Source organism: Gracilinanus agilis, chromosome 3, assembly GCF_016433145.1.
Source record: "Gracilinanus agilis isolate LMUSP501 chromosome 3, AgileGrace, whole genome shotgun sequence".
Taxonomy (NCBI): Eukaryota; Metazoa; Chordata; class Mammalia; order Didelphimorphia; family Didelphidae; genus Gracilinanus; species Gracilinanus agilis.
In genome coordinates, this window is record NC_058132.1 from 64,130,443 (window position 1) to 64,145,739 (window position 15,297).

Genomic DNA, 15,297 nt, shown 5'->3' on the forward strand with positions numbered 1-15,297 from the left:
TCTTCTACCCCAATTCTCCCACTGGTTCAGGTCTGGGAGTTGGGTTCTTTCTTGTTCCCCATTGTCACTTTCAGTCTTTCCCTCTTCTTCCATAATCCAGAATCTTTACTACTTTTGAAGTTCATTCAATCCAGCATTGTTTCTGCTACACTCAACTCCTTTAAGACATCATCCCTCACTAAAAAGACTGGAGATTGATATAAGCAAATATTTTATTGAAAAATTTATATCTGTTAGATAATTTGAGATGGTCCATGGAATCAAAAAGTCAAGATTGGGAATAATAATAATAATTGCTTATATTTGATTAGTACATTACTATTATAATGGCCAGAGTGCTGGACATGTAGTCAGAAGACTTCATTTTGGATCTTTGCTCCAACTCTTAATAGCTTTTTAGCTGGCTGATTTCGTCCAGGGGCCAAGGTCTCTCTTTGTGCTATACTTTGTGGGGCCTTAAGAGGAATCCTAAATTTATATATGTGTAATCTGTGGTCCTTAGGGCTTTTCATATAATTACCTCATTTGTTCACTGCTCTTACTGTTTCCCCTTTTTCCAAAGAAGCAGTAGAGGGAGTTGCAGTGCTCAAGTGAAACCATCTTTGAAGCAAGTGTAACTCAGGGTCTGAATAGTCTTGGGGAAAGGAGGCAAGCTCTGCAATCAATTTTAGTTCAATGTGGATTATATTATAATGGTTTAAACAATATTGAGCGAACTGATTAATTGTTGATTAATTCCCCAGTTGATTGGAAATTCCCCAGGATGGCTGTGCAGGAGAAATACCCAGGTGGGAGGATTTCCCAAACCAGTCCAACAGGTAAATATCCCAGTGTTTTTTCTCTGTTAAATCCCAACACTGGCAAGTGGGAAGTAGGAAAAAGACATCATTCACTGAAGTGTCAAAACTAAAAAATCATATGGTAATGTTTGAGGTGAATTATTGTTATCTATGGAAATTAAGTCTGAATGGATATTGGCATGTATGTATAGTGGGTGAAACAAAGAGTTGTGTATTCTTAACATGATATCTGAAATAAACAGGTACTGAAGACAGGAGGGGAAAGCATACAGAATTACGTGAGCTAGGAAATAGCAGTATAATTATTGTATTCTCTGTTGTTTTTGTAGTCCTCTTGGCAGCTTGTTGTTACCTGTCCCACAAGGATCCAAATTCCACTTGGATGCCAATACATTCTGGTGGTGTCATTTGGAGACCTGGGAATTTAGCTCTTAAAGCACCTCCTCCTCCTCTTCTACTCCTGAATTTCACAGAGTTGCTTATGAAAGCTCATATGCCACATTCCAAAAGGGAAAGAGCAGTTGTTAGGAAAAGTACCTTCTCTCACATCATCTGTATAACATAATTCAACAAATATTAAGTGTCTGCTCTCTGTAGATTTTTTAAAAGACACCCTCCCTTACCTCATAAAACCTGTAGTTGAATTAGGTTAATTTTTAAGTATGCAAGTAATTATAAGTGAAAAAATGCATAAGTGTATGAGAGGTCCAAGCAGAGAACTAAGTGACAATTTTATGATGGGCAGGGAATGAGCCTGAGACAATTCTAGAAGTTAACAGATCAATTTAAGTAACAGAAGCTATATTCAGTTGTAGTTAGATGTTTTTCTTTTCCTTTTCTTTTTTTCACTTTGTTCAAGAGCTACAGGAATCTTATTCATGTGTTCATTTTTTTTTAAACCTGTCTTCTGATTACTTCATCTTTCTGTGGCTCATATTGTTGCTATTGATTTGAGGGTTCAGAAGGTGAAGCCTGATATGGGAGTATGTGGAAGAGTAGTAGTAAGTTAGCAGAAAAGTAGGAGATTCTAGTTCCCCCAGATGTTAGCCATTGAACTAGAAAAAGAGGGCTAACTTGGAAGTCAGAAGATTTTGGTTCTTTTTTTTTTTCTTTTTGAGCCTCCTTTTGATACTGTGACCTTGACCTTCTTCACCAAGCCACTGTCATTTCCCTGAGTCACCATTCATCTCTAAATGAGGGCATTCAGATAGCCTCTGAAAGCCCTTCCAACTCTAGATCTATGATCCATTCATGTGATTTCTGCTTCTGCTTATAATTCAGAGGGCAACCTAAGATGCATTACTAACTAGGATCCCAGCATTTTTTTGTGAAGTCTTATAAATTTTTCTTAATCTTTTTTTTTTTTTTTAATTCAGACCTGTGATTTTGTTAGTATAAGGTATACTCAGTGAAGAAACTTGTGCTCTTGATTCAGATCAGCAACTCATCTGTAATTAACAATCTTGGAGATTTACCTGAGACCTCAGAAGGTTATATTACTTATCATCTTTGGTCACAGAGCTAGTCTGGGTCAGAGGCATTAATTTGAACCTGTCTTACTGACTCCCAAGACCAGCCCTCTACCTACTTTGCCAAATTACCTTTCTTCAAAATGATTATATTAAAATTGCATTCTAATTAGACCAGAATAAATTTGATGACTGGGGAGGGCAGTGGTATGTAGAAGAAAGAGGGTGTCTGGGACTTTGTAGCAGGAAGCCTTTGCCATTGATTTCCTCTGTGATGATGAAGAGGTCAATTCTATTCTTTGATCCTACTTTCTTAACTCTGAAATGAAGGGTTTGAACTAAATGACCCTTAAAGTCCTCTTCAACCTTATGGTTTCATTTTCTTCTTTGTATCCCTTAGTAAAAATACATTTACAAGGCACTTAGTTGGCTCTAAAATGTTTGGTAATTGGTTAATGGTTTTAGAATTTGAATTTCTAGAACCTGAATCTGAATCTCATGAAAAACAGTGCTTTCATCTGGGTGTTTATCTATGTATTCTTGCAGTAGAGCCTAACCCCTCTAGAGGGCAGGAACTTTTTGTTTTGATTTTTGCGTCTGCAGTACCTAGCAGGAGGCCTTATACTCTCCTGATTTAGATGTTTACTAAGTGTTTGAATTGAATTGGATGTTTTCTTTTTCCTTTCCTTTATTTTAGAAACTCTTATCTTTTGTCTTAGTATCTGTTCTAAGACAGAAGAACCATAAGGGCTTAGTCAATTGGGGTTACATAACTCACACAGCTAGGAAATGTCAAATATCTGAGGTCAGAGTTGAACCCAGGTTTTCCCAACTCTGGGCCTGGTGCTCTATCTACTGTGCAGCCTTAAATGGAATGTTTTCAATAGCCCTCTGGATAAAATATAAATTAGACAAACTTTCCAGATCCTCTAGACCGTGGCCTCATTGATTTCTCTAATCTTTTTCACCTACTTTTTCTGAATAAGAACTCTGTTATAATAAGCTCATTAGTCTCTTCACTATTCCAGGAGCTTCCCAGGTTGTCACCTTTGTCTTTGCTCATGCTGTTCCTCTCTTATCACATGGGGAAGTTTTTCTGTCATCTCAGGCTAACAAAAGTCCTCTCTTTCCTTCAAGGCCCAGCTAAAGTTCTATAAAACCTACTCTAAATAATAATAATGCAAATTTCATGTAGTGCTTTGTTTTCTGAACTTCTTTCTTTACAGCATCCCTATATGATAAGGTAGTAGAAGTATGATTATTCCCATTTTACAGATGAAAGAAACAGAGGTTAAATAACTGGCTCAAAGTCATACAGTTAATGTATGTTATAGCCAGGATTCAAATCTTGGTCTTCTCACTCCAAAGTCCAATTTTTTTTCATTGCACCATGCCACCTTAACACCTAGTCATTTTGACCTTTCACTTCTCCAAATTCCTATTGCCTGTTGTCTGCATAATATTATTTTTTTGCATTAAACGTACAGTTTAGCTATTAATTGCTGTTTCACATTTACACATATTTCTTGTCTATTTGCTCGACTATAAGCCTCTAGTGGCATAGCTGTTTCTTAAATATTCTTCATAGCCTCAGCTTGTTACTGGCACAAAACAAATACAAAATAAATATTTGATCTGATTTGAAATTAGTAGTTTACAGATAGTTGGGACAGCCATGAAACGGGGGGTCAGTTGGCTTCCAATTTGATTTCTCATCTGGGCTTAAGGGTGTGATCTTTGCTAAATTATTTCAGTGAGTAACATGCTGGGAGCACACTAAGGTGGGTAGTGACACTTGTTTCAGATTCCAATTTGATTCAGAAGGGCAGTTCCCTGGGGACCGAATGGCAGACCCCAGTCATCTCTGAGCCATTCCGAAGCCGCTTTGGCCGCTGCTCAAGCATGGCTGACAGTGGAGACACGGCCATCGGCACATCGTGTTCAGACACCGTTGAGGGTAAGTTTGGACTATCAATCAGATTACTGACATTATGCTGACTCTTTTTTAGACTGTGATCCTATAGTTTAGAGTGTTAATAAAGCCAACCTAATCAGTTACCAAATCTTAAGATTTTTTTCTTCAAAATGTCTCTCACATCCAACTCTTTATTTTTCCTTTACATTGCTACCAACCAACTCCAGGTTCATCTGATATCTAGGCTATTACAATAACCTCTTCATTTGTCTCCCTGTTTCTCCCAGTGATAAGAAGTTAATAATAATCTTTTTCAAACACTGATTTTTCATTTTTGTCATAATTATAGATGAGTATTTTTGGAATCTGTAAATTCCTTGGTGTGGGGGGACTGCCTATGAAGAGCCAACCTTGTCCTCCCTCAGTAGAGAGTCTTCATGTATGTTGTTATTACCAAAAAAATCTTCCCTTAAAACTGAAGTCCCAGGGGCAGCTGGGTAGCTCAGTGGATTGAGAGCCAGGCCCAGAGACGGGAGGTTCTGGGTTCAAATATGACCTCAGACACTTCCTAGCTGTGTGACTCTGGGCAAGTCACTTGACCCCCATTGCTTACCCTTACCACTCTTCTGCCTTGGAGCCAATACTGTGTAGTGTAGAGGGAAGGTAAGGGTTTTAAAAAAAAAAACAAAAAACAAACAACTGAAGTCCCATTTGCTGGTCTCTGAACTAGTCCTTGTAGTGAAGACTTATAGTCTGTCCCTGAGTCTCTTCAGTTTACTAGGAATTAGCTTGTATTCACTGGTCTCCTTGGAGAGCTCAAATCACTCACCCAGGTCATAGAAAAAGACTTGTAGAAGAACAGTAACCATAGCTCACATTTATACAGCACTTTAGAGTTCCTTGTTCACTAACCTCTAATGGCTTCCTGCTGCTAAGAGGACAAAGCTCCAACTCCTTGTTCAAGCATGAAGGGGCTACAACTATCTACAAGAAACCCTTGGCGCCAACCCTGCTGTCTGCCCTTCCTACTACTGTACCGTTTCTCAAGTTGTTTCTTTCATTTTTCTTTCTCTCATCATGATATTAGCCCTCCCTCAGACTGTGTCTATCCTTCAGGACCTACCTAAAGTCCTCTCTCTTCCATAAGGCTTTCCCAATATGTTGCCTTTCACAGTGATCTTCCTTCTGCTCTATATTCCTATAAAATGTACCCTCTCGTGCTCACGTGAGTACTTATCCATCTTGTATTAATGAAGGTATGGAATTTCCATTTATAGAGTGTGGGAAACCGTTTCTCCTCATCAATAGAGCAACAGTAATTCTAGATAGGGTGAATATTCCCCAGATGCCCTGCCTGGATAGTTCACTGAGTAAAACAAAATACAGCTTTCTAGGTTACAGGATTTTTGTTTTGATTTTTTTTTTTAGGGCACTGGGATGGGGTATGACTTTCAGATAAGGTGGAATAACTGGAATAATCTTAAAAAAAATTATTTAAAGGGTAGTTCAATCAGTAAGCTTTTATTAAGTTCCTACTATGTACCTGCTATGTACTGTGCACTGTGCTAAACCCTGCAAAAAAACAATTCTTGTCCTTACAGAGCTAACAATCTAATGTGAGGGGCAACAAATATACAAACAAGATACATAGTAAATAATTAACAAAAGCAAGGCTCTAGGAGTAAGAGGGGCTGGGAAAGACTGCATGTTGTAAAAAAAGTGGGATTTTAGTTGAGACTTTAAAGAAGTCAGTAGGCTTATAGCCAAGAGTTGAGTGTCTTCTTTCAGGAACAGGCAGGAAAAAAGTGTCACTGGATCAAAGAGTTTATATCAAGGAAGTAAGGTGTAAGACTAGAAAAGAAGGAGAGGGTGAGGTTAGGAAGGGCTTTGATATGGGATATAGGATCTGAAATAGTGAAGAGTAGAGAACAACTTCCAACTTGCAACCCTAAGGGCCTGGGAGGATGGTGGGTGGTGCCCTTAACAGTAACAGAGAAGGTAGGAGGCAGGAGAAATTATGGAGAAAGCTAACAATTTCTGTTTTGAACACATTGAATTTAAGATAGATATCTACTGGATATCCAGTTTGAGATGTCTAAAAGGCAGTTGGAAATGAGAAATTAGAGGTTAGCAAAGTGATTAGTACAGGGTAGGTAGATTTGAGAATCATCAGCATTTAATCAATGAGAAGTGATGAGATCATCAAGTGAAGGGAAAAAAAAAAGGAAAGAAGAAAAGAGAAGAGGCCAAGGACAGAAACATTGTAGGACTTTGATGGTTAGAGGGCATGATTTGTTTGGATGAAGATTCAGTACTGAGCAGTGGTGGTCAGATAGGTAGCAGAAGTACCAGGAGAAGGTGGTATCCTGGTAAGAATATATTAAAGAAGAGAGGGGTGATCAGCAATGTCAAAGACTGCAGAGAAGTCAAGTAGAATGAGGATTGAGAAAAGACCATTGGATTTGGCAACTAAGAGATCCTTGGTAACTTTGGAGAGAGTAGTTTCAGTGGAATGTTAAGGTCAGAAGCCAAATTGTAAGTTTTTTTCAGTAAAGGAAAGACATGGGCATCCTTGTAGGCAGGTGAAGTTGAGAATAAGTGCTAGACTGAGGATAAAGAAGAGACCGTCTGTTGAGATGGGATGGAGTGGGATTGCTGAGCAAGTAGAGGGGTTAGTCTTGGTAAGAAGTGAAGCCATTTCATCATATGAGGCAGGGGTGAAGGAGAAGTATCTGTGTGATAGGAGAGGAGGAAGAGGAAAGAAGAGGGAGCTAATAGCAAATGGCCTCAATTTTTTTTTTTTCTATAAAATGTGAGCTACTCAGTTGGGGATTCAGGGGAACCATAAGAGGTTTGAGAAAGGATGAAAAGGTTTGAAAGAACTGCTGTGGAGAGTGGGATAGTGAGTCTATATAACAAATTTGTAGTGGACCCAGTCAGAACAGATTTGTGATTTTTCTCCTTTCATCGGTACATGTGTAAGAGCAAAAGCAGCAAATGGTGATTCAAGGATGAAACTTTAGGGCATAATCAGTAAGGTAAAATAATAAAATAAAGGGGCTAGGAATTCAAGAGAGGAGGACAGTGAGAGTTGAATGGGGTCACCAAGGAGTCAACATATGGAAAATAGGAGAGAATGACTAGTACCTGAGAGGTGGCCTGAAGGGGAATTGAGGGCAAGGGATAAGGGATTACAATGTGTTCAAAAAATAGGGTGTTATAATGGAAGGAAGAGATTAGTGAAAGGCCAGTAGGTTATGGTTGGATAAGTGAATTTTAGAGTTCTTGAATGGGGAGATAATATATTTGTGGATGAGAGCCAGACCAAAGGTATGACCATTTTTATTGGTAACTGAGATGGGGTGGAGGAGTAGCTCATGGGAAGTGAGTAGGTTGAAGAACTGAATGGTTAGGGTATTTGAAGGAGAATATATATATATATATATATATATATATATATATATTAAAGCTCTCTAGTATGAGGGCATGAGTTGGGGAGGAAGGAAAAATGAAGTTCAGAGGAGGAAAAGTTACTGAGTGATGGTTGAGAGTAATTCAAGGAGATGTATTGTTGGGGTATGTAATAACTCTTGTTACTTGGTTTTCTTGCATCCTGCCTCTCTAGCGATAATGATTGCAATCTCCTAGAAGACAGAGACCTATGACTTAACTCCTTTCAGATCTCTCTTAATGTCTAAGAAGAGTATTTTGGTTGCGTTATAGGCTCAGTGATTACTGATTGATTAATGTTAGTTTTTGGCTCCCTAGCATTTTAAAATTAAGTTTGGGGCTGGGAGGTGGTACAGCTGGGTGGATCAGTAGATTGAGAGCCAGGCCCAGAGACAGGGAGGTTCTGGGTTCAAATATGACCTCAGACACTTCCTAGTTGTGTGACCCTGGGCAAGTCACTTAACCCCCACTGCCTAGCACTCTTCTGTCTTAGAACCAATACACAGTATTGGTTCTAAGACAGAAGGTAAGGGTTTTTTAAAATAAAATAAAATTAAGTTTGGGGTTTTTAATGCTTGTGTGCATATTGAATAGACTTATAGAACTTGAGTGTTGACTGGACCCTTAGAAGTCATCTAGTCCAATTCTTACCTGAGCCATGAAATCCCCCTGATGATGCCTTCTTTTGAAAACTCCAGTGGCTAGAAATTCATTACTTCAAATTCATTACTTCCCAAAGCAGCTCATTCTTTACCTTCCATTTTCCCTATCCCCTTTTGACTACTCTAATTGTTTATACTGAACTCAAATCTTCCTCCCTGTAACTTTACACTCATTGATCCCAGTTCTTCACTCTAAGGTCTACTGGAACATATTCTTCTTTTACGTTATCTTTCAAATATCTGAAGACCGTAATCATAACCTCTTCGTTCTCCCAGGCTAAAGAGTACATAGAATAATTAGATATTAAGAGATCTTAGGACCTCAGACATTGTCTAGTCCAGCTCATTCTTTTTATATATATGGACACAGATCCAGAGATTAAGTGAAGTAAATGTTCAGTAGACCATCTGGAGTCAGTATGAGGGAAGTCATGACCATAGGCTTTGGTACACAGACAAGGAACAAGCAGAATTATAAACACAGTGCTTTCAGCGTATGTCTGTTTGAGAGGTTTAAATGTTGCTGGAGTGAAACCTGAGAGTTACTAAGAATAACTTCACATTTCCATGTGAAGCCAGGTTTGGGGTGTGTGTATGTTCCAGAACAGTCACAGGCTCAGGCACCGTGTTCCCATGCTGCCCTGGGCGTTGAAAGAGACAAGACTTCATTTTTTTCCCCCTAGGGTAGTCACTTCATGCTCACATTCACTAAGAAGTGGCAAAAGTCACTGAGGTGATAATGTGGCATTTCGTTGTGCTTCCTAAGGGAAACTTCTTTTTGATGTTTCTAATTCTTTTCTTCTTTTGGAGCCAATTCTTTTCTTCTTTTGGGATCTTTTAGTAAATTGTTTTTTCATAGTCTTAATTTCTTGACTAGGAAGCTGCCATCTCTGGGGGTGCAGGGACTAGAATGTAACTTAAGAGGAAAGCCTAGAGATGTGGCTCTTGATGCAGCCAGTTACTGCCTTTTGTGGGTTTGCCTTGGCAAAGAGCAGGTGAGCTCCTGGAACTCACTCACTCTTCTAAGTTGATGTCCCTTTCTCTGCAGCAGCTGAACTTGGGAAGGAAGGCTTGATGCTTTTTTTCTTGGCTTACAGAAGGCTCTTCTTTCTTCAGATTTTTGCATGAGTGGCAGTTCATCTTTCCAGCCCATCAAAAGTCAAGTAACCATTCCTACAGCCCATGTGATGCCATCTACTTTGGGGACCTCACCAGTCAAGCCAACTTCCACACATACGGGGCTCCTTTCCTCCAAACTGCCTGTGTCAGGACTGTCTGAAAACGTGGGGCTGCCAAGGAATGGAGACCTCAGCACTATGAAGAGGTCTCCAGGCCTCCCTCGGGATCTCATGTACCTCTGTGGAACTTCTGGGGAAAATGGAATTGAACAGTCCTGGTTTCCTGCTTTGGGCCATGAAAGAGAGGAAGAGATGAGGAAGTTTGATACACCCAACATGGAGCCCACCCTCAACCAGTCACTATTGATGGAAACACTGTATTCAGATCCCTACTACCGATTCCACCTGCAAAATCCAACAGCTGAGACAGGCAAGGAGTTGTACAAGGTGCTGCCTGAGACTAAGAAAGCCCCAGGGATTGGGGCTGGATGGGAGAGAAATGGAACCCATCCCATTGCTGGTGGGCTGCTTCAGTCAGCATCTGGCTTCCCTAAACCTCTCCAGTCGCAGGTGTGGTCACAAGGCCCTGATACTTGGCATTCTCCGGAACAATCTTGTGAACTTGGCACATGTCGACAGCAGCTGGAGCCAATTCGGTTACAGATGGAACAAATGAAGGTAAAGATGCTTTTTCTTGTTTCTGAAGTATTGTTTTTGCTAAATCATAGTATAATAAAAACATTGGCCTTAGAGAAGAGGCCTGGGTTTTAAGTCCTGGCTCTGGCACTTAACTAGATAGCTGTGGGGGAATCACTTAGCCTTCTGTAAGCTTGTTGTCTTATCTTTAAGTGGGAGAAATATATATTTATATGTATTTATATATATATATGTGTGTGTGTGTGTGTGTATTTATATATATTTATATATGTAAATCCCTTTACCCTCTGCCTTACAATTGATTACAAATTATGGATTCTAAGACAGTTAAGGGCTAAGCAATTGGGGGTAAGTGTCTTGCCCAGGGTCACAGAGTTAGGAAGTGTCTGAAGACAGATTTGAACCCAGGTCCTCCTGACTCCAGGCCTGAAGATGGGAGAAATCTTAGTTGCACTTCTGATGGTACAGTAGAAAGAACACTAGATTTGGAGCCATAATTTGAATTCTGGTTCTGTCACTTACTAACTAGGTGACTCTGGGCTGCTTTTCCTTTCTAGGCTTTAGTCTCTTCATCTGTCAAAGGAAGGAATTGACCTTGTGGATCTCTTAGATCCTTTTGAGCTCTAAAGCCTGTGATTCTACACATAGGATGTTATAAGAAAAATACTTTATAAATCTTAAAAGTACTTTAGAAATGTGAATTATTGGAAGTACAATATGTTAGTCATTACTGAACACTGATTAAGGGGTCTTTGGGGCCATAGGTATTCTACTTCCTAGAATTGTTTAGGTTTTGCCTTGAGTTCTTAAAGTTGTGACATAAAGTAGCCAGAAAAAGGAGACAGAAGTGTTGGGCAAAGGAAAGCTTTGAGACTGCTTAATATACAGAAGAAGTTCATAAAAGAACAGGAAAAAGACCAAAAAGTCTTCAGTTGTAAGAGGAACTATTTCCAAGAAATCCAAAAGAAAATGGTAATGATGATACCATACAGATAAGTGCCATATTGTTTCTAAAGTAGTTTTAGCTAACTGATTTGATTCTCTCAATATCTGTGTGAGTTGGAAAGGAAGGAATTGTTCCTCTCATTTTATAGATAAGGAAACTTGGTCAAGGTCACAAACTGAGTGTGAATAGAAGACCAAATTAGATTCCATTTCTTTAGACATAGTGTTTTCCCAACTCTCTACTGCCTCTATTGAAGTGGGTGGGGGTGGAGGGAAGAGGAATTTTTAGTCTCTAGCAGATAAGAACAAACTGGACTGTGTGATTTGTCTCTGTTGTCAGATAAAGCCTAACTGACCTTTCCTTAGAACATAGAACCTTGTTTGGGAGCAGAGGAGTATAGAGCTAGTGGGCAGAGCCTCCCTCATAGGTTTCTTCCAGTCGTGAAAGAGAGCTAAAATTAGTCAATAAACACAGGATTCTCTCAGACACAGCCAAAACAGAGCTCAGCTGAAAATCATGCTGGCCAGTGGCCAGGTGCCTGTCACAGCTCTTCTGTCATTTCATTTCAACATGCTTAATAAAGACCTTTGCTGTCTACAGTGCCCTCTTTAGGTGTAGGAGACCAGAAGATAGAATGAGACACAGATCCTGGTCTTAGGGAATTTATACCAATGAGTGAGGTAGAGGGATGAAAACGAGGCATTTGTACAAATATCTAGTCTAAGGCAGAATTAGAGGAGTACAAAACATAGATCTAAACCATGTGCGGGGTGAAATTGGAGGATGAAGTCATTTTTCATCTGGGGGGGTGTATGGAAATATTTTATTGAAGGAGGCAAGAAAGGAAGGTGTTCAGTCAGCAGTGAGGAGCCTCTTCTGGTCATGGGACAGGGAATGAGAGCAGAGCCTCAGAAAAGATACAATGGGGGGCAGCTGGTAGCTCAGTGGGTTGAGAGTCAGACCTGAAGGCAGGAGGTCCTAGGTTCAAATCTGGCCTCAGACAGTTCCCAGCTGTGTAACCCTGGGCAAGTCACTTGACCCCCATTGCCCACCCTTACCACTCTTCCACCTAGGAGCCAATACACAGAAGTTAAGGGTTTAAAAAAAATTTTTTTTAATGAAAAAAGATAAGATACAATGGATGGTGAGAGGAGCCAGTTTGGCTAGAATGTCACTTAGAGATATGAGGAAGGACTCTGCCAACCTATAGCCTGTCCTCAACTAAATGACCAGATTCGAGTCTATCCTGTGAGTAAACAAAGGATATAAGGCTAATATTTAGCCCATCAAAGAAAAAAATTATGGGAAACATGATAACTTTCTTCACATAATGGGTCCTTTGGTTAGCTGATTGATTCTAGTGTTCAAAGAGCTACAGTAGAAAAAGAAGGGTTGGACTTTTTCTCCTTGACACCAGAAGACAACTAGGCAGAGAGGTAGATTTTGGCTCATTATATGGAGGAAAAAAAATCTTCCTATTAATTAATGTCTAATTATGGAATTGGGTGACCTTGAAAGGTATCTAACTCCTGCCTTAGTCTTCAAGCAGAGGCTAAATGAACACTTTGTCTGGACGTCATAGGAAGGCTTGCTGTTTGAAGCAGGGTTTGGCTAAAGGTGTCTTCCAACCAGGAAAAATGTCTGGAAGAGTAGAGGTGAGTTAGAATGTGGAAGGCTTTGAATGATAGGTTGTGAATTTATACTTCATTTGGATAGGGAAGAGAGACTCAGAAGGGTTCTGAATAGTGACATCAAGCCACACAGCCTGTTTATCTTTCAGCTCCAGAATGGAGCCACTTGTCACCACCCCACTGCTTATGCTCCATCTCTGTCAGCCTTGGAGCCAGCCCAGTGGGTGAGCATCCTGAACAGCAACGAGAGCCTCCTGAAGGAGAAGGAGCTCCTTATTGACAAGTAAGGATAGAGGAGAGGAGGGGGGATGCCCATTCAAACAAATCACTTAATGCTTTTTCCTATTTGGCTTCTGGGACATTCTTAGTGAAAAAGAGCTGGGTTAATAACTAGTCTGTTCTTGAACGTGGCTAGCATTATGTGTGGCTCTATGTTTTTTTTTGAGGGCTGATGGAAAGTGCTTCATGTAGAAGACTAATTCATCTTGAGTTGTTTGTCCCTTCCCCCCAAATCTTTTTCTTACTTCCCTTCCCCTGTCATCAGCCCAGACCCTGAGATTCTCATCTTGGTTAAATAGGACCATTTGTGCCTATCTGCATCATGAAAGAAAGGCTCCAATTTCAGGCAGTCTGTCACTCAAGAAGGTTACTTTGATGTGTGCCTTTGGTTGACTTTGCTGGCTCTTTGCAGGCAGAGGCAGCATATTTCTCAGTTGGAACAAAAAGTTCGTGAGAGTGAGCTTCAGGTCCACAGTGCCCTGTTGGGCCGCCCTGCCCACTATGGGGATATCTGCATGCTGAGACTGCAGGTAAGCACTGATGACCAAGAGTCACTCGTTCAGCCAAATGCTGGGGTGGGAGTGGGGGGGGGGGTGTTGTTTGTGGGAGGTGGGGAATGAGGATGTTACAAACAGCTGTACCTCTTATCTTAGTTTTCTCATCTGCAAAATGCAGATAATACTAGTATTTACCTCATAAGGTCCTTGTGAAGATCCAGTCAGATAGTAAATATATCTCACTTTGCAAACCTTTAAGTGCCGTATTATTGTTGTAGGGAAGACACACACACACACAGGACTGAAGACTTCAGTCATTGTCATAATATGAAGTAAAATTTGAAAGTGCAATAGGAGAAATACTTGGGTGGTATGCCAGGCATGGATTCAGGGAACAGGGCCCTTAAGGCTGAATAGAAATTATAAGGGATTGAGGGCATTCTGGATGGAAGAAACTGTGAGCTGAAGCACAGGGACATAGAGGTTAGAAAGCATGTTTGGGTCATGGGAAGGAGTTCAGAGTTCAATTCAGCCTTTACAACCAGGTACTCAGCACTGACAGGGGTGAAAAAGTATTAGATATTGTAATAAATGCTGTCTATAGCTATTAGATATTGGACCTGGAGCAGAGGAGAGCTTTAGGATTGAGGGGGCAAGGCATTTGGGATAGTGCAAAAATTCCTAAAACCCACAAAATAGCCTAGAACTAACTGGGAGAAGGAATCTTTGAGGCCCAGTCCAACTGACCTTTCTCCTCTAACTTCCTTTTGTTTTACAGTTGAGGGGGAGGGGAGGAAAGAAGCATTTAAATAGCATCTACTATGTGCCAGGCACTGTGCTGTGCACTTTAACAATTATCTTATGAAGTGAAAAAACAACCTGCGGAAGGGGATGCCTTTCCTGAAGTTCTGTAGGTCAGAATAGTAGAGCTGGGTCTAGAGAGGCAGCAGTCCATAGGGGACAGAACACTGGACTTTGAGTCAACGGGAGCTATGTTCCAATCTTGATTCACATAAGGCATTTCTCTCAGTGAGGAAGATGGGCTCATTGACCTCTAAAGTTCCTTCTCACTCCAAATATGTGCTGCTAATCCAGTATTCTTTCTACAGTACTAAATTCCAGCAGATGGAGGAGGCAGTGACAGTGGTTGGGCATAACAACTACCAAGTCTGGCTATACTTTTTTATTTAAACCTACAAACACAGACTAGAAGAAGCAATAGGCAGTTGTCTTTCTGAGGCAAGAGGTGTTTGGAACCCAAGAAAGGGCAAGACAAGACTCTTTAGATCCTGTGTTACCTATCATTTAAACTTGATTTCCCACCTTTCTGCTGAGTCTAGGAGATTTTCCAGTTGTTCATCCATATTGACTTTAAAATCCAGTTCTGTTTGCTAATTGTATGATCTTGGGCAAGTCATTTCCTTATACCTCAGTTTCCTCATCTCCGAAATGAGGAGAGTTGAACTAGATGATCTCTAAAGTACCTTCTATCGTGGCAGCTAGATAACACGATGGATAGAGCGCCAGGCCTGGATTCAGAAGGGCCTGTATTCAAGAGGACCTGGGTTCAAATTTGTCCTCAGTTACTTCCTAGCTTAACCCTGTCACTTAACTCTGATTGTTTAGCCCTTGCCGATTTTTTGTCTTAGAATTGATAAAAAGACAGAAGGTAAGAGTTTTAAAGAACAAAAAATAATAAAGTGCCTTCTATCTCTAAATCCTATTTTCCTGTGAAGGAATTCTTCAACAATTATGTTATCTTGAGGGGGAGACAGACAAGACAGACAGACAGACAGAGACAGGCAGAGACAGGCAGAGAGACAGGCAGAGAGAATGAGAACGAACAGCAAGGGACCCAGGCACTTGTCACTCC

At 40.4% G+C, this 15,297-nt stretch overlaps 1 protein-coding gene across 3 annotated transcripts in view; it reads left to right on the top strand.

Moving 5' to 3' along the window:
• Positions 1-763: 763 nt before the first annotated feature.
• Positions 764-15,297, top strand: part of CEP85 (centrosomal protein 85) — a 31,262-nt gene continuing 16,728 nt past the window's right edge. The window contains exons 1-5 of one of the 3 annotated variants that reach the window (XM_044667911.1): positions 764-818; positions 4,074-4,226; positions 9,413-10,092; positions 12,798-12,931; positions 13,340-13,457. In XM_044667911.1, coding sequence (XP_044523846.1) covers positions 764-818; positions 4,074-4,226; positions 9,413-10,092; positions 12,798-12,931; positions 13,340-13,457 — 1,140 coding nt within the window. The remainder of the gene's footprint in view (positions 819-4,073; positions 4,227-9,412; positions 10,093-12,797; positions 12,932-13,339; positions 13,458-15,297) is intronic. The other 2 variants (XM_044667912.1, XM_044667913.1) reach the window with 2 other exon arrangements.